The sequence below is a fragment of the Martes martes genome (genome assembly GCF_963455335.1).
Source record: "Martes martes genome assembly, chromosome: 2".
Taxonomy (NCBI): Eukaryota; Metazoa; Chordata; class Mammalia; order Carnivora; family Mustelidae; genus Martes; species Martes martes.
The window spans coordinates 62184120-62203930 of record NC_137889.1 but is presented as its reverse complement, the minus strand read 5'-3'; the positions used below and the strand labels follow the sequence as shown (position 1 = coordinate 62203930).

At 35.9% G+C, this 19811-nt stretch overlaps 1 protein-coding gene across 2 annotated transcripts in view; it reads left to right on the top strand.

The window, feature by feature from the left end:
- Nucleotides 1-19811, top strand: part of ANAPC10 (anaphase promoting complex subunit 10) — a 147496-nt gene that overhangs the window by 79663 nt on the left and 48022 nt on the right. The window contains exon 5 of one of the 2 annotated variants that reach the window (XM_080796540.1): nucleotides 17190-17827. The exons of the other annotated variant lie outside the window; for it this stretch is intronic. Within the exon in view, the coding sequence (XP_080652666.1) occupies nucleotides 17190-17420 (231 nt within the window). The 3' untranslated portion in view covers nucleotides 17421-17827. Of the gene's footprint in view, nucleotides 1-17189; nucleotides 17828-19811 lie in introns of those variants that run through there. 2 annotated transcript variants of the gene reach the window in all.

The window sequence follows — 19811 nt, the reverse complement described above, 5'->3', positions numbered from 1 at the left end:
GCTGAAGAGGTAAGCAGAGACCAGATCATGCAGGGCCTTATCAATTGTATTAAGGATTGTGGATTTATTCTCACCGAAATAAGAAGCTAATGAAAGGTTTTCATCTTTACATTTTTATGAAATGACTCTGCTGCTAATCTAAGCTTAGACTGGAGGAAGACAAGTGACTCTGACAAGACTAGTTAAGAGGCCATTAATAATAATCATGAGTGGCAGATAGTGTTGATTACCTATGCAGCATTCCTCCATCTTCTTCTCTGCCAGCGGAGACCACTTTCCACCGTAAAAATAGAAAATGCCTGATTCTCTGTTTCCACTTTCCTTTCAGTTAGTACTTAGACATGTGATCCAGACATGGCCAATGGGAAATCTGATAGCTTCTGGAAAATATTTTCCTTCATAATTAAAAGAGGAGAAAGCCTTTTTGGACATTGTTGTATGAGAACATGATGCTTGCAGCTGCTGCAGACATCACGGACACAGGGAACATGACAGAGCAGAAAGGTCTGGGTCTTTTTTTTTTTAACTTTAAATTTTTATATTGAAACAGTAAACCCCAATATCATAAGTGAAAAACTCCCTGAATTTACACTAACTGAGCATACCTATATAACCAGCAGCCAAATAAAAATCCAGAAACCCTCTTTGTTTCCTTATGCTCCTTCAAGGCTAATCATTATTCTGACTTCTAACAGTATAGATTACTTTCATCTGCTTTTTTTAAATCTTTTTTTGTTTTTATTTTGTGATGTTTTACTTTATAAAGATGGAATCATATTTTGCATATATATATATATATATATATATATAATTTTTTTTTTTTTTAAGTGAGCTCTACACCCAACATGGGGCTTGAACTCATGACCGTGTGGTCAAGAGTGGCATGCTCTTCAGACCAGGCCAGCCAGTCACCCTGTGCCTATACTTTTTTGTGTCTGGTTTCTTTTACCCAACATGTTTGTGAGAGTCATCCATATAATATAGTTGGGTAGTTATAGATTACTTATTCTCATTGGCTAAAGAATATTCCGTTTGGTGACTTCATTCCAGTTTATCTATTTGACTGTTGATCTGTATTTGGATAGTCTGGCTATTACAATTAGCGCTCCTGTGAACATTTGAGTGTATACTCTTGAACATCTATATGCATTTCTGTGGGTATATACCTCTTTGATTTGTAGTGGTTCTTTTATATATATTTTCAAGATAGGTGTCCCTTGCTGATATAGGCATAATATTTCCCAGTCTGTGCCTTGTTTTTTTATTTTTTTTTATTGTGTCTTATAATTTTTATTTTTTTCTTTATTTTGTCTTATAATGAAGAAAAGCTCTTAATTTTAAGATAGCTGATCAATATTTATTGGTTAGTGCGTTTTGTGTCCTGTTTAAGAAAATTTTATCTCCTTTAAGGTTACATATTTTATTTTCTTCTGGAAGCTTCTGACATTTTACCTTTGACATTTAGATCAAAATCCATCTGGAGCTCATTTTTGTTTATGGTGAGAAATGTAAGCATCAAGATTATTATGGGTTTTTTCCCCCTTCAAATGGAAGCCATAATTATCCAGCATCATTATTTGAAGAGAGCATCTTTCCTCTGTTGCACCAGAGTGTCATCTCTGACAGTAATCAAATGACTGTAAATGTGTGGGTCTGTTTCTGAAGTCTCTTAGCTGTTCCATTGGGTCTATTACTCTATCTTTGCACTAATTCCGTGCTCTTTTAGTTAAAACTTTATACTGACCTTATATCCAGTGATCTTTTTAATTTTTCTTATTAATCCTAATCATTTATAGATTCTTTTGGATTTCTAGATATGCAATCATATAATTTACAAATGTTATTTTTTTCTTCCCTTACCATCCTTTCTCATCCTATCTCCTCCCTCCTACTCCTCTCGCCTTCATTTCCTTCCATTTTCCTTGCAGTATTTCCCTGCTTGACACCTCCAGTACAGTGTTAAATAGAAGTGGTGATAATCTTGCTTTGTTTTTCTTTTCTTTTCTTTTAAAGATTTTTATTTATTTATTTATTTGACAGACAGAAATCACAAGTAGGCAGAGAGGCAGGCAGAGAAGGGGGAAGCAGGCTCCCTGCTGAGCAGAGAGCCCAATGTGATGCGGGGCTTGATCTCAGGACCCTGAGATCATGACCCGAGTCAAAGGCAGAGGCTTAACCCACTGAGCCACCCAGGCACCCCTTGTTTTGTTTATTTTCATTGGAAAAGTTTTCAGGGTTTCACCATTGTATATGAATGCTGTAGGTTATTTGTTCGAAAGATGCTATTTTTCATATTAAGGAAATTGCATTCTGTTCTTATTTGCTAAGAATTTTAAAATTATAAATGGATATTGAATTTTTCTAATGTTTTTTGCATTTGAAATACAATTTTATGATTTTTCTCCCTTCTATTAGCAAAGTCAATTATATTAATTTTTAAATAACAATCTAAAATATTATTTTGCATATACTAAATATAAAATTGTTTGACCTGTTTCTTTTTACTTTCTAAAAATGTGATTATTAGAAATTTTTAAATTACATATGTGGGTTACATTTGTGGCCCACACTAATTTTCTGCTGGGCAGTGCTGCTCTTGATATTTTCTCTCTCTAGAAAAGAGTTTGCTTTTTCCTGGGCTAGATAGATAGAGCAGCTTTACTCCTTTCAGTCTCCAAGTTGAGTTGAGGCTTTGTTGCAATTTGGGTAAGGTTCTGTCTACCTCTGTTCTTTAATACTCCTACATCACAGCTGTGCCTGAAACTCCTAAAGTTTCTTATTTTGTCTTTTCTGAATGACTGCTAATAATAGCTCTGCATGTTTCTCTGACTTCAAGAAGCAGCTCTCTGCCTGGACAAAACCACAGTTCTCAGCATCTTGCTCATCCCAGAATCTATAAATGCCCCGCGCTCCTACCTCCCATGGTTGAAGTGGGTGCAGAGAGACAAGAACCTCTCAGGTTCTCTCCTCCCCAGGATCCTGGCCTCCTCTAGTCCTCTTTGCTTCAGCAGCTCTCTGGTAACTCTAAAATAATGACTGTATTTTACCTATATAGTTATTTTCAGCAGGAACATTGATCTGCTACAAACTGCCATTCTCTTCTATTTAAAAGAGATACTTTTAAAGTCCAGACCTTTCTCATGTGGCTTCTATGGTGGAATCTTTCTGTCTTGCCTTGCTTTTCCGTAGGTCCTTCACCGATCCCTTCAGAAGTTGCCTCTTAAAAAGGAGGTATAAAATTTTGACTCATCAGCATATAGCCACTTTAGGTATCTGAAGTCATAGGTCTGGATATGATTATGTTGGACAATTTTTGATGTTTTATGAGTCTGAATGAAAGGCAGAGACTGTGAATACACTGGACCACATTTTGCAAGTTTGCTGTCTGTGTAATATGATACCCGGCCACCTAATAAGAATAAAAATGAATGAAGTGAATATAATTAGAAACAAAAATCAATAAGGATCCATAAATATACTTTCTAATACACTTCTTGATTAGAATAATTTGAGTCATCAGCATATAGCCACTTGAGGTATCTGAAGTCCTAGGTCTGGATATGATTATGTTGGACAGTTGTGGACTCTGTTGTGAGACTAGCTTTAGGACTGAACTATGAGGAATATAACAGTTAAGGAACAGACAAGGAATCTCCACAAAGGCCAAAAAAAAAGAAAATGAGAAAGGTAGTAGGAATATCTGAAGAAGGTGAAATCAGAGGCCATGAGAACATTTCAACAAGGAGGTTGCATCAAGTTATATAGAAAGGATAAGAAGTTTCAAATTGAAAAGTGTCCCATGGATTGAGCTATAATGACACTTATTAAATATTATAACACTCCTCTGGGAAAGCTTAAAAATTATACAGTAATAAAGTTATCCTGCTTTTATTTTTTTAACTTTAAAATTTTTAAAAAGATTTTATTTATTTGTGTGTGTGACAGAGAGAGAGAGAGCACAAGCAGGATGAGCAGCAGGCAGAGGGAAAAGCAGGCTCCCTGCTGAACAAGGAGTCCAATGCGGGGCTCAATCCCAGGACCCCAGGATCATGACCTGAGCTGAAGGCAGATGCTTAACCGACTTGAGCCACCGAGCCATCCCTATCCTACTTTCATTTTTGATCTCCAAAAAGACACTATACTACATACTTTAATCTATTGCTATCATTTCTCGATAATTCATTAGTTAGATAAGACTTTTAGCCTTTCTTTACAACTGAAACATAAACTAAAATGGAAGCATAATTTTAGTATGTATATATACATATATTTATATTTACTGGTTTTCTTTTTAATGTTAGTTAAGTCTGGTTAACTTGGCTTCTCAAGTTTTGTTGTTGTCCAAAAATTTTCTGCAGTTGTTTCTTAACATTTCTTTACCATTTTGGGCTTTTGATGAAATTATTGTTTTTAAATGACATTAATTTCAAATTTATTTAGAATTATTCATGTAGATTAGTAGAACGCTCTACTAGTTCTTTTGTTTTCATTAAGCTCTTCTCTCTCTCTTTTTTTTAAACAGGGCACTTTAAGACCAATTAAGCTATTTTTTTTTTTTAAAGATTTTATTTATTTATTTGACAGAGAGAGAGATCACATGTAGGCAGAAAGGCAGGCAGAGAGAGAGAGGAGGAAGCAGGCTCCCTGCTGAGCAGAGCCCCGGATGCGGGGCTCGATCCCAGGACCCTGAGATCACGACCTGAGCCGAAGGCAGAGGCATTAACCCACTGAGCCACCCAGGCGCCCCAACCAATTAAGCTATTTAACCTTAACTCTCTAGGAACTCATTCTGGAGTAAATTTGTCTGTGTAGAAACTTTTTCTGACTTAGGATCCAAAATGAATGTCTTGACAATCTGTAGCAAGGTGACTGGTTTTAACCTCAAAATCACCTTCTTACGTAGTTGCCTTCTTCACTAGGGCAAAAAGCTTGCTTTCCATACTGAGCTTTTCCAGTCAGATTCTTTCTTTCTTGTTAGGCTGCTTTTGTGGTATTCTTACTTTTAACACATTTGGAACTTCTGAAGTTTCTTTTGGGTTATATTAGACTTTTTTTTTCTCTACAAGTAGGTCATCATTGCTGTTAACTGGGTCTATTCCTTCATAAGTGAAAGGATGGTTAAAATCCCAGAATCTGCTGCTTTGTGTGTTGACAGTTCTTGTTGAGATTCTATAGAATTTTATCAAGTCACAGCCATGGTTAATGAAGGAGGAAAAGATAGTGAGAGTGGAGAGTAGAGGACAACTTTATCAAAACAACTATCAAGTAGTTAGTCCTTATTTCATTAATTTTCCAGGGATATGTGATTATCAATAGCAAAGGACAGATAAACAATTTTGTATTTAATATTTCACATGATTTTTTTGATAAATGACTTTTTTTTATTTTAATGTAAGCTTTGTTTATGGTGGAGTTAAGCAGTGTATCCTTGGAGGGGTACATCTGCTCTTAAACAAATTGTAGCCAGAGTAGAGGAAATGATTTAGACTGGTGATCAGAAGCAGAAGATCCCAGAGCCAGGCCAAGAGATACCTTCGTAGAGAATCTCTAATGGATTGTATTAACACACAGTTTTTATCATTGTAGACTTTGCACCATAGCAGCTAGTATCAAGGAAGGAATATTAAGGAAAGATGGTGGCTCCTGGTCAGAGGTAACTTAGTAGGCTTTGGGCTGGCAGTAGTGCTGATGTTGTGGTCCATTACATGGCTCATCCTGCCACTAGGTGGAATACCTACCTACTATAGTTGCCTCTAACATACATATTTAAGAAGTAACTAATTAACTAAAGATCATGGTCAAATAATGAAATGAAATACGGTTTTTAAAAATATTTATGTATTTGTTTGACGCCTAGGTGGCTCAGTGGGTTAAGCGTCTGCCTTCAGCTCAGGTCATGATCCCAGAGTCCTGGAATCAAGCCCTGCATTGGGGCCCCTACTTAGCCAGGAGTCAGTTTCTCCCTCTCCTGCTGTCACTCCCCTTGCTTGTGTTCTCTCACTCTCTCTCTGTCAAATAAATAAATAAAATCTCTAAGAAAATATTTATTTATTTGAGAGAGCATGGGCAAAGAGCAGGATGGGAGGAAGAGGGACAAGTAGACCCTATATGAGCACAGAGTCCGACATGGGGCTCAATCGCAGGACCCTGAGCTGAAACCAAGAGTCGGATGCTTAACTGACTGAGCCACCCAGGTGCCCCAAAATGAAATGTTGAAGAAATATTTATTTCAAATTAACATAGGAATTGTCTCAGTTTGTTATATCTGTTTGGGTTAGTTATAAACTCGTAAAACCCTAGATATTTTTTAACGTGGAATTTTCACTAGTCATATAAATTTTCAATATTCATTATTCATCTGATGCCCATATGTATTAGTTTTCTGTTTCTGTGTAACACATTGCCACAAATTTAGTGGATTAAAACACATATACTTACTATCTCACGGTTTCTCTGAATCAGGAGTCTAGGCATATTATTGCTGCATTGTCTGCCCGGGATCTTTCAAGGGCTGTAGTTAAGATGTGCCAGGGCTGTGGTCTTATCACAGGCTTGACTTGGGAAGGATCTCCTTCCAAGTTCACTCAGGTAGATGTATTTTTAAGCACATAGTTTCAAGTATTTAACTTTGCATTAATAAATCTTAACTTTATTAATCTTTAAATTTATCTATACCAAGTTACCACTTATTTTCTCTGTAACTTAGAACTCTTAACTATCTTTAGTAAACCATTTTATGTATTTTGTGTACAAAACTGTATATAAACTACAATATTACGTAAAGTTTAAAAGTCTTAAAATGTTAAATATAAATAGATATTGTGGTCAGGATCATTAGGTAAAATCATTAGATAAAACCCAGAATTCAATAATAAACTGTATCAAAGAAATGTTTTGAGAGGAAATTGATTTGGCAAGTTGGGGGTCCCTGGTGACCTTACCAGATTGGTCAAAGATTGGTTTCAGTGGTGGGGACAAAATTCATGTTGGAGGGGGATAAAAATAACTAGCAGGTAAAAAATAAATAAAAAAAAAAATAAAATAAACGTTTTAAAGGAGTTTTGCAATAAAAGGGAACAGAGAATTGTGACGATAAGTGGAGGAAGACATAGAATTAAGAAAGGGTTTTATTTTTAATTTTTAAAATGACAAATATTGTGGCATGTTCAAATGCTGCTGACAGTGATCCAGTGGAGAAGAGAAAATGATTTGGAGAGAGAATGTTTATTAGGGAGCAGAGTCTTTGGTTGGGAAAATCTTTGCAAAAGGATCTTTTGGCAAATGGAAGAACTGGCCACAGGAAAGTCGGGGAGAAGTTTTTTTTTTTTAACTTTTTACTGTGTAACAGCTGATGGGAAGATGCTGGGTTTTTTTCTGATTGTCTCTGTTTTCTTAATGAAATAAGATATTAGCTCAGAGAGAGAAGATTAGAGGAGGTGTTAGGATTTGAGGAGAAAATCCCAGAGACAGGGAAACCAAATTTTCTGAAGAGATATATAGTAGGAATTTTGCATGGTGCTAAATATATACTTGAATGGACACTTGTCGTCTTGAATTAAAGTGAGAACCTGTTAGCACGGTTGATTATTTTTCTTCAATAGGTATAGCATAAGCAGAGAGTTGGATTTAACCAGGATTGTTATTTTCCTTAAAAAAGAAGGAAAAACAGTGAGAGATTGACATTTAATTTAAGTGTGTAAAGAGATTGATTATCATGATGAACTATTGGATGTCATTGAGATAAAGTGGGAACTAAGATTGAATGGAGTAATGGACAGTTAAAAAATAGGTGGAATCAATAGTATAGCAATTTTGCTGGGAGTAATACGATTGCCATGGGGATCACTAGAGAAAGGCAGTAACTTAGGAGTCTGGAGCTGGGGATATTTTAAGTCAACATTTCAGCTATATTGCAGCCATTGCTCACGATCAAGTACAGAATATGACTGTGGAGGCATAACTAAGGCAGAAATCAGAACTGTTGGAGGTGAAGAAATTGAGGAAAGGAGAATCCAGATTGTTAAATGGATTATCTCTGTGGATGTAGAAATCACCAACAAGGATGAATCTATTAATGGAGGAAAGGAGTACTACCAATGAGATACTAAATTCAGGTACTAAAACTTTCTGAAAATTCCCTCCCCCCCAGCCACCATCAAATTAAAAATAGCTTTTTAAATAAGATAAATACATGTTTATTAAGAAAAACATAGGTAAGGGGCACCTGGGTGGCTCAGTCAGTTAAGCGGCTGCCTTCAGCTCAGGTCATGATCCCACAGTCCTGGGATTAAGCCCCATATCGGGCTCCCTGCCAGCAGGGCCCCTGCTTCTCCCTTTCCCTCTGCCTGCCATTCTCCCTCCTTGTGTGCTCTCTCTCTCTCTCTAATAAATAAAATCTTTTTTAAAAAATTGAAAAAAAGAGAAAATAGTCCATATTCTCACCATTATATATATTGTCTTTGTATTTTGGTGAATATCCTTAGACTTTTCTCTATCCATACAGAAATAATGTATAAAAAATATGTAAGATCATATAAGAGTTTTAGTACTTTCGTTTTTAAAATTAACCAGAGATAGCTGCAAATAACTGCAAATATGTTTAGAGATACAGCATTTTTATTTGTTGCTATAAGATATTCCAGGATATGGACCATTTTTTTATTTAACTACTCGGTTTTACTAGTGCTGTATAACAAATAACCTAAAACTTAGTGGTATTAAACAATAGTAATCATTTATATTTTTCGTGATTTCCAGAAATCACGAAATTTCAGAAATTTGGAAAGATCTTGGCTGGCCATTTCTCTCTAATAGTCTCTCATGCAGCTATAGTCCTGTGTCAGTTAGGCTGACCGAGACTGGAGAATCAATCCACTTCTAAGGTGGTTCACTCATGTGGCTGGCAGGTTGGGTCTAAGTTTGTCTCCACATGGACCTCTCCTGGGGTCTTCTTGAGTGTCTTCATGTTATGGTAGCGGTTTCTTCCAGAAGAAATGCCACAACAGAAGCTGTAGTGCCTTTTATGATATACTTGCAAAGTCTCTCATTGTCACTTGTAACATACTCTGTTGGTTGCAAAAGCCAACCCTAACCTGTTGTAGGAAGAGACTAGTCAAGAGCATAAATCATCAGGGTAGTTAAATGGTAGTGATTTAACTTATTTGCAATTATGAATATTATTATATATATATAATCCTTGTGCCATTAAGTATTTCCCTATAGTTCCAGAAGTGAAGTTACTCTGTTAAGGAATAGTTATATTTAAAATTTTGATAGGTGTGGGACGCCTGGGTGGCTCAGTTGGTTAAGCAGCTGCCTTCGGCTCAGGTCATGATCCCAGGGTCCTGGGATCGAGTCCCACATCGGGCTCCTTGCTCAGCAGGGAGCCTGCTTCTCCCTCTGCCTCTGCCTGCCTCTCTGTCTGCCTGTGCTCACTCTCTCTGACAAATAAATAAATAAAATCTTTAAAAAAAATAAAATTTTGATAGGTGTTACCAAATTTCTCTTCAGAAAGGTTATACATATTTAATTTCCATATAACTCCATGAGAGTACATTTCCCCTACCCTCACCAGTAATTGGTGTTCTTATTTTAATCTTTACCAATATGATAGATTTTTTTTTAATTTAAATTCAAAGCCAACATATAGTACATCATTAGTTTCAGATGTAGTGTTCAATGATTCATCAGTTGTGTCTAACACCCATGCTCATTATATCACCTGCCCTCCTTAATGCCCGATACCCAGTTACCCCATCCCTCCACCCACCACCTCCCCTTCCGCAACCCTCAGTTTGTTTCCCAGAGTCAGGAATTTCTCGTGTTTTTTCTTTCTCTCTGATTTCTTCTCATTCAGTTTTCCCTCCTTTCCCTATGAGCCTCTGTGCTATTTCTTATATTCCACATATAAGTGAAACTCCATGATAATTGTCTTTCTCTGATCGACTTATTTCACTTAGCATAATACCCTCCATTTCCATCCACTTGAGTGTAAATGGTAGGTGTTCATCCTTTCTGATAGCTGAGTAATATTCCCTTGTATATATGAGCCACATTTTCTTTTTTTGTTTTTTGTTTTTTGTTTTTCTTTTAAATTTTTTATTTCTTTTCAGCATAACAGTATTCATTGTTTTTGCACCACACCCAGTGCTCCATGCAATACGTGCCCTCCCTAATACTCACCACCTGGTTCCCCCAACCTCCCACCCCCCACCCCTTCAAAACCCTCAGGTTGTTTTTCAGAGTCCATAGTCTCTCATGGTTCACCTCCCCTTCCAATTTCCCTCAACTCCTTTCTCCTCTCCATCTCCCCTTGTCCTCCATGTTATTTGTTATGCTCCACAAATAAGTGAAACCATATGATACTTGACTCTCTCTGCTTGACTTATTTCACTCAGCATAATCTCTTCCAGTCCTGTCCATGTTGCTACAAAAGTTGGGTATTCATCCTTTCTGATGGAGGCATAATACTCCATAGTGTATATGGACCACATCTTCCTTATCCATTCGTCCATTGAAGGGCATGTTGGTTCTTTCCACAGTTTGGCGACCGTGAGCCACATTTTCTTTATCCATTCATCTGTTGAGGGACATCTTGGCTCTTTCCACAGTTTGGCTCTTGTGGACATTGATGCTATGAATGTTGGGGTGCAGGTATCCCTTCTTTTCACTACATGTGTATCTTCGGGGTAAATAACCCAATAGTGCAATTGCTGGGTCATAGCTTAGCTCTGTCTTAACTTCTTGAGAAACCTCCATACTATTTTCCAGAGTGGCTGTACCAGCTTACATTCCTACCAACAGTGTAAGATGTTTTATTTATGTATTTAACTTGTATCTATTTAATTATTGAGATTGAACAATTTCCTTGTGTTTGTTGGCCCATTGCCTTTCTCCTTTTTTGTGTGTATAGACTGTACGTGGTGTATGTCAATTTTTTAAAATTTGTGTTGATCTTTTTCCTTAAGATTATTTATCTATTCCTTTAAGAGAGGAAGAGAGTTGGGGAGGAGAGACAGAGGGAGAGAAAGAGAGAGAATCTTAAGTAGCTTCCATACCCAGCATGGGGCCCAGTGTAGGACTCAAGTCTCACAACCCTGAGATCATAACCTGAGCTGAAATAAGGAGTTGGGTGCTGTGAAGCACTGGGTGACTGAACTACCTAGGCACCCCTCAAGATTATTTCTAAGATATCATTCCTTTGTTGTGAAATATAGGTGTTTTTCTTCCCAACTAACTTTTTGTATTCTTTATTTTTAGCCTTACAGAAGTTTTTGATGTTCATTGTAGTTAAATTTATATTCTTCCTTCATCATTGGTTTGGAAGGTGAACCCTACCAGAAGATTGTAAACATGATTATAAACATCTTATATATTTTTCCTAATGCTACTTGTATAGATACTTAATTCTTTAATAATTTACTTTTGACTTTAGTATAAAGTTAAAATCTAAACTTTTTATTAAATAACCAGTTGTTGCCATACTAGTTTTTGAAAACCATCTTTTCTTCACCGTGGCTGTTAGTTTTTCTACTCAATATCCATTCTCCCTAACCTTTATTCTGATAGAACTCCAATTTTATTCAACTCCCTACCTTCCAGAAAGTAGCCATGTACTGTCACTATCCCCATACTCAGGGGGTGAGTACTAATTGAGTCAAACCAATCCTGGTGGTCCCACTCCTCTTCTGATGATTAAGTGAAGGATGAATATTTAACAAGAGCTTCTGAGAAGGTGTGCTTTATTCTTAAAAAAAGATCCAAGAGGTGAGTGGTATTTACTTTCCGCCTCTGGTGGAGTGCTGCAGCCATCAAGTGACTACTACAAGGGAAGCCAGCTTGGGAACAATGCTAATCCACCTGGAAGAATGAAAAGATGAAAGGACCAATTAGAGAGCATCCTTGAGATTTTAAATTAACATACCCCATGACCTTGTTAACTCAGATATTCCTGTTGCATGAGATGCTGAATTTCCTCATTGTTTAAGTGTCACTGAGTTAGATTTTATGCTCCCTGCAGCCCAAAGCATCCTGACTGGTCCACCTATTGATAATTAAATGCAGTACCATACCATTTATTTAATAACACTTTATACTAGATTTCACTATCTAGAATTATCAGCTGTACTCCTTGCCCCCATTTTTCTTTCAGATTCTAACTTTTCCTATCCTCCACTTTTTTCCCCCAGAAAAACCCAAGAATTGATTTAATATTTATAGCTTTACTTTTGGGTTTTGTTTTGTTTTAAAACATGTGGAGCCCAACATGGGTCTTGAATTCAAGACCTTGAGATCAAGAGTCAGACACTTAACTCACTGAGCCACCAGGCGCCCCCCTCTGTTTTCTCTTTGATTTCATCTGTCAAGTATATTTTTACCATTTGCTTTGTTTAGAATATTTTTTAATCACTTTGTTAAAACACAGATTTGCCTGTTATAGATGATATGTAGTCAGCTTTTTGATATATAATTTACATACCATACAGCTAATCAATTTAAGATGTATAACCATTGGTTTTTAGTGTGTTCATGGAGTTGTACAACCATCACCAGTTTTAGAACATTTTTATTACCCCAGAGGCGGTAAGTAGTCACTTCCAACACCCCCCCGCCACTACTCAGCCCTAAGCAGTTACCAATCTACTTTCTGTCTGTTTGGATGTACTTACTTTGGGCATTCATATAAATGGAATCATAGAATGTAGTCCTTTGTGACCAGCTTATTTCACTTATTTTCAGGATTCATCTGTGTTATGCATATATCAGTGCTTCACTTCTTTTTATTGCCAAATTATATTCCATTGTATGGGTATATCCTGTTTTGTTTATCCATTCAGCAACTGCAGGCCATTTAGGTTGTTTACATTTTTGACTATTATGAATCATGCTGTTGTAAACATTTGTGTACATGTTTTTGGGTGAACATATGTTTCCATTTCTTTGGGGTATATATCCGAGGGTAGAGTTGCTGGGTCATATGGTAACTATATTTAATCACTTGAGGAGCTGTGAAATGATTTTCCAAAGTGGTGGCACCATTTTACACTCCCATCAGCAGTGTTTTAGGCTTTCGATATCACTATATGATTTGGGGGTTTTTTTGAGTTGGAGTTTTTGTGTGGTAAAATAAAAAAAAAATTACTATTTTAATTGTTTGTAAGTACAGTTCTGTAGCATTAAGTGCATTGTTGTGCAACCATCACCACTGTCATCCACCTCCACAAGTTTTTTTTATCTTCCCAAACTGAAACTCCATACCCATTAAACACTAACACTCCATTCCCCTCTCCCTCCAGCCCCTGGCAACTGTCATTCTAGACTACACTAGCTAGGTCCCTTTTGCGAGAGGAATCATGCAGTATTAGTTCCTTTGTGACTGGCACATTTCAATGGTAATAATATCTTCAAGAGAACCCTTTTTTAAAAAAAGAGGTTATTGTTAAGTAGTCTCCATACCAAACATGTGGCTCAAACTCACATTCCTGAGATCAAGAGTTTCATGCTCCACCAACTGAGCCAGCCAGGTGCCCCAAGAACCTGAGTTTTTGTTTGTTTGTTTGTTTGCTTTAAGAGTTTATTTATTTATTTGACAGACAGAGATCACAAGCAGGCAGAGAGAGAGGAGGAAGCAGGCTCCCTGCTGAGCAGAGAGCCCAATGCGGGGCTCAATCCCAGGACCCTGGGATCATGTCCTGAGCCGAAGGCAGAGGCTTTTAACCCACTGAGCCACCCAGGCGCCCCGAGAACCTGTGTTTTTTTAAAGGCAGTGTTTGATGCATGCATACATCTTTTATGAACTTATTTTATATTTTCTGTATACCATCCTGCCATGTCCTTTTTAAAAACTTTGTTTTAGTATATATAATACTATTTACCTTTTTCCTCTCTAAAGATTTTGAAATTGAAATTCTATTTTTAATTCTATTATTGTTCTTTTTATAATTCCCTTCATGTCCTATGTGTCTATGTTTATTTATGTGTAGGATATAAAGGAAATTGTATGATTAGTGGGGAATTCTCTCCTACGCATATTTCATTTAATTCATGTTTTATTTGTATAAGATGGGATTTCAGATAAAATTATTACTACTAAATTATTATCTTTATATAATGTAAAACACAGTATGTTTTTAAAAGCACAGTCCCTGGGATCACACTACCTGTTTGAATCTCAGCTCTGCCACTTACCAGCTGTGTGACTTCACTGAAATTACTTAATCTTTCTGAGTCTCAATTGTCTCATTTGTGACATCAGGATAATCATATTACCTGCCTCATTGCTAGGATTAACTAATTAATATACTTATTGCACTTAGAACATTACCTGGCACATAATAGTGCTAGGTAAGAACTTGCTGCTATTACTATCATTAGCATTCTTTTTGAGAAATTATTATTGACATTTACGTTTTATTTTATAAGCATGTTGATTTATTCTTTTTGACTATTTTTATTGTTGTTTCTTCCTCACTACCAATATTTTTATTATAATTTCTTTCTTGAAGTCTTACTATCATGTTTAAATCCTATTTTTTTCAGGCGTGTTCTGTCTTATTTGCCACTGTATTTTTTGTTTATTTGTTTTCAGTCCCTAGAACATTGTTTGGTACATAACAGTTGCTCAGTAAAGATTTGATGTGTGTAGAGCCCTTGCATATCTGTTAAGCGCTGGTAAAAAGGTGGGCTAGAGAGAGACTGCATGACATGAAGAGGAAAAAGAGACTTACTTCCTTGTCTTTGTGTCCTGTTTGCTTTCCATTATCTTAGCAGTGTTTCTTCACAGCAGCACTTCCTTCCCATAGCTACACCTGAGTCCAGTTTGCAGTTTTTCTAACACTCACTACCAGATTAGTGAAGCCTATGTCAGAAAAGTCAGCACCATAAGCCACGTGGCTCCCACTCCTCAAGAGTTCTGTATACCAGCCCCACGGGGCACTTCCTTCAGGGACACCAGCATCAGCCAAACAGCTCCCTCCTACTACAAAATCTTGTTATAATTTTTAGTACACTGAAGCACTTAAGATATGCCAGGAAAATAACATTGAGTCTACCAGAAATAATGGTTACATTTGTCAAAAGCATTTTGTTAGTAAGGAGTTGAATTTAGAATCTTAGTTTTACTTTTTGTTCATTGTTGAAGTTCATTATAGTACATTTACCTTGAGAATAGTTTCTTCTTTCACCCAGAAGATCTTTCTTCCTTCTCTGAACTCCTGTAGTTCTCTGAACTACAAATATCTATTACAATAGTTTTCTTTATCTGCTATAACAAATTACCACACAGGTAGTAGCTTAAAACAACACAAATTTGTTACATTACAGTTCTAGAGGACATTAAGTCCAAAAATGGGTCTTACGAATTAAAATCAAAGTATCAGCCAGCTGGCTTCTTTCATGGGGATTTTTTGAGGGAAACTATTCCTTGCCGTGTCCAATTTCTAGAGGCTGCCTACTTTCCTTGACTTATGGTCATATCACTCCAACCTCTGCTTCCACCATCACATCTCCTCTTGTCTCTCCTGCCTTCCTTTTATAAGGGTCCTTGTGATTACATTAGGTCCACCTAAGAAGTCCAGGATAATCTTATCTGAGGATCATTAACTTAATTACATTTGTAAAGCCCTGTTTGTCATGGAAGTTTAGATTACCGCAGGTTTTGGGGGAAGGACAGGGACATCTTTGAGGTTCCATTATTATGCTTATCGTATCTTTCTTTTATTTAGAATCATTAAATGCCAGAGCTGGAAGGGACACTTGGATGATAACTTGTGCAATTCCTTTATTTTATACTTGAGGAAACTGACTGAAACAAATGAAGGTTGTTTGTCCACCTCTGAGCTTGTTTTAAGGTTAGGAAGAAGGCCTTATTCATGTTTTGTATGCTTAAATATACTTAGAAAAATACCTTGAACATTTTAAGTACTCAATAACTATTTGTTACCTAGTTGAGTAAAAGGCTAGTGATGGAAACTAGATATATCTGGTCCACTTTAAGTTAGTGCTAATGCAAATTTAATAAACAACAACAAAAACCACTGACTAAAAATACCACAAGGGGTAAAGATTTATTCATTCTTACATTCTGTAGTTGAAAGGAGATATCATTCAGTCTTAAAAATAATTACCCTTTTTAGGATTCCTTTTCTCTTTATCTTGTCCACATCTCTACTTTTGTCAACCCACCCTTCTCCTCTATAAAAAAGTGAATGAAAGAATGAAGAAAGAAGGAGGAGGGAAGGAAGGAAGAAGGGAAGGAGGTGGGGGGGAAAGGGAGAAGAGAAAAATGAAAAAGAATGAAAGAAAGAAAAAGAAGAGGGAGAAAGGGAAGGAAAAGAAGAAGACACAGTGGTGTTCACTTAGTTGTTTTGTAGAATAATGCGTGGAATCCAGATTTAGATTCTTTGATAGTGCTATTTGGCTGTGTTGATAGGTAAACCTAAATTTTTGGTGATGTGTATAGTTTATATGTGTTTGGTAATTAAGGTAATTTAGAAATCAATATTTATCTTTTGAAAACTACTTCATAACTTTAGAAGAACTTTTAGAAACTTAGGTTTACCTTTTGACTTTTGATTTTTTCCCCCTTTTTAAGAAAGGATTGTTTGATTAAAATAAAATTAAGAATTAAAAAAATTTATCTGGCATTTCTTATTAAAAATTTAGGTTTTAGATTTAGAGTATCATGAAGACTAGATAAATCACTGTTGTTCAAGAAACAAAGCTTTGATTTTTTTTTAATGATTGTGTTTTTTGTTAATATTCTTATAGTTTATATAGAATCTAATTTATTATTAAATGTGTTCAGGTATATTAGGTATGGTCCTTGAAATAAAGTATACCTGAAGCATAATGTTAGATTCTTTTCCTGCTTACATCAACATGGTCTTCCATTGGCTGTATACATGTATACATGTCTGATTCGAAACTTGTATGTTATACAAGTTTCTATAAACACTAAGACTACATACATCTATTTTTATTTTGTCTCCTAATGTGGTACATGTAGAGTGCTTATTGGCAAGTGTAAAAATGGACCATGATGTAAAAGTGCCAAATAAGTGGTAATGGGTTTTTATCATATTGTCATTCTCTCAATGAGCAAATGGTTAATTATAAGTCAACTTTAGAATGCGTTCATTATAGTATACTTATTGGGTGAAAACATAATCTGACTTCTGTTTTCTTGGCAGCAACTTGAATTGGTGGAACCAAGTGGCTGGATTCATGTACCCTTAACTGATAATCATAAGAAGCCAACTCGCACATTCATGATACAGATTGCAGTTCTAGCCAATCATCAAAATGGAAGAGACACCCACATGAGACAAATTAAAATATACACACCAGTGGAAGAGAGCTCCATTGGTAAATTTCCTAGATGTACAACTATCGATTTCATGATGTATCGTTCAATAAGGTGACCTTAACACAGAACAAAAGTCATTAAACATATCTTTGTTTTATCTCGTCAGTAAATATTATATCTGGAATCTTTATTGAAAACATCAGTTATTTTGCAATTTTGTATGCATTGAAGAGTATTTTATTGTAACTTTAATAAATAGATTTGGGGTCATATAATTTTTATTTTCTTTAACATATAATGAAACTCACATATTTTACATTATTAAAAAAGGATTTAAAGCCAATCATTAAATTTTTCATTATATCAAAAGAAAAACAATTGAACTGAAAATTTTAAGAGGTAACGTAATTTTTTACCAACTAAGTGATTATTTCATATGGTGAATGTCCATTAGAGTAATGGTTTATTTCATGTTTGGAAACAATACTATGTTTTATCAATAAATACTATCTTTAATAGGCCAAAATTATTCTTTTTTTTTTTTTCTTTCTAGAGGAAGCTTATTCTTTTAATACTGGGCCTTTTAAAAAACAACGTCAAAATAGGCTTAGCATTAGGTGTCTTATGAGAACCATTCTGATTTGGAGAACATAGTTAATTGTGTTGTAATCACTTCCATGAAATACTTTTAATCCTAGGGTTCTCTGTATCCTGATACTGGGTCAGAGATTGCCAGTATCATCTGCTATTTATCCCAGTTCTAGTGCTGCTTATAGAAGAGTTCAATTCAAATTTGTGTCTGACACTAAAGCATTCCTTGAGGGATAATGTGTCTCATAAAAATTTTTAAAATGTATGAGATTGTTTTTTGTATACAAAAATATTTTAAAGGGGCTTAAATGTGTTTTCTTTCCATGGTTTAAAATGAGTTGATTTGATTCTCTATGGTTTTTTCCCCCCTTGTATCTATTACTTTTTAGGAGGATGATTATTTAGCCACAGAACTTCCCCAGATTAGTTCTTATTTGGGAAAGACTCCTTGGTGGTTTTTGCATTGCTGAAGACTGAAGTCTTCAGACTGAAGTCTTAAATAGTAAAGTTTTCATTTTTCTTTTTTTAATTGAAGTATAGTTAACATACAATGTTATATTTGTTTCAGGTGTATAACAAAGTGATTTAACAATTCTATATGTTGCTCAGTGCTCACCATACAAAGTTATTGCAATGTTATTGACTGGATTTTCTATGCTGTACTTTTTATCTCCAGGACTTATTTATTTTATATCTGAAAGTCTGGATCTCTTAATCCCTTTTACCTATTTCACCCATCCCCCTAATCCCCTCCCCTCTGGCAACCACCAGTTTGTTCTCTGAATTTAAGAGTTTTGTTTTGTTTTGTAGACTACACCTGTAAGTGGAAATCAGATGGTCTTTGCCTTTCTCTGTTTGACTTAGTTCACTTAGCATAATACTCTCTAGGTCCCTACATATTGTGAATGGCAAGATCTCATTCTTTTTTATGGCTGAGTAACATTCCATCCTGTGTATTTATATAGTACCTCTTCTTTATTCATCTGCTGATGGACACTTGGATTGCTTCCATATCTTGGCTATTGTTAATAAGGCTGCTTTAAAACATAGGGATGCATATATCTTTTTGAATTTAATATTTTTCTTTTCTTTGAGTAAATACCCAGTAGTGAAATTGCTGGATCATAGGGTAGTTCTATTTTTTTTTTTTTTTTTTGGTAAAGATTTTATCTATTTATTTGATACAGAGAGTGAGAGAGAGAGCATGAGTGTGGGGTAGGGACAGAAGAACAGGGAGAAACAGACTCCCCACTGAGTAAGAAGCCTGATAGGGGCCCAATCCCAGGACCCCGAGATTATGACCTGAGCAGAAGGCAGACGCTTAACAGGCTGAGCCACCCAGGCACCCCATGTTAGTTCTATTTTTAATTTTTTGAGGATCCTTGATATTGTTTTCTACAGTGGTTGCATCAATTTATATTCCTACCAACAGTGCATAAGGGTTCCCTTTTCTCCACATTCTTGTCAACACTAGTTACTTCTTGTCTTTTTGATAATAGCCATTCTGACAGAAATGAAGTGATATCTCATTGTGGTTTTGATTTGCATTTCCTGGGTGATTAGTGATGTCGAGCATCTGTTCATATATCTATTGGTTATCTGTATGTCTTCTTTGGAAACATGTCTAGTCAGGTCCCTTTTTAAAAATTATTTAAACAAATTTTTTTTTAATTAACATTATTATTTGCCCCAGGGGTACAGGTCTGTGACTCATCAGGCTTACACATTTCACAGCACTCACCATAGCACGTACCCACCCCAATGTCCATCACTCAGCTACCATACTCCTAACCCCCACCCCCAGCAACCCTCAGTTTGTTTTGTGAGATTAAGAGTCTTTTATGGTTTGTCTCCTTCCTGATCCCATCTTGTTTCATTTTTCCTTCCTCCTTTTTTTTTTTTTTTAAAGATTTTA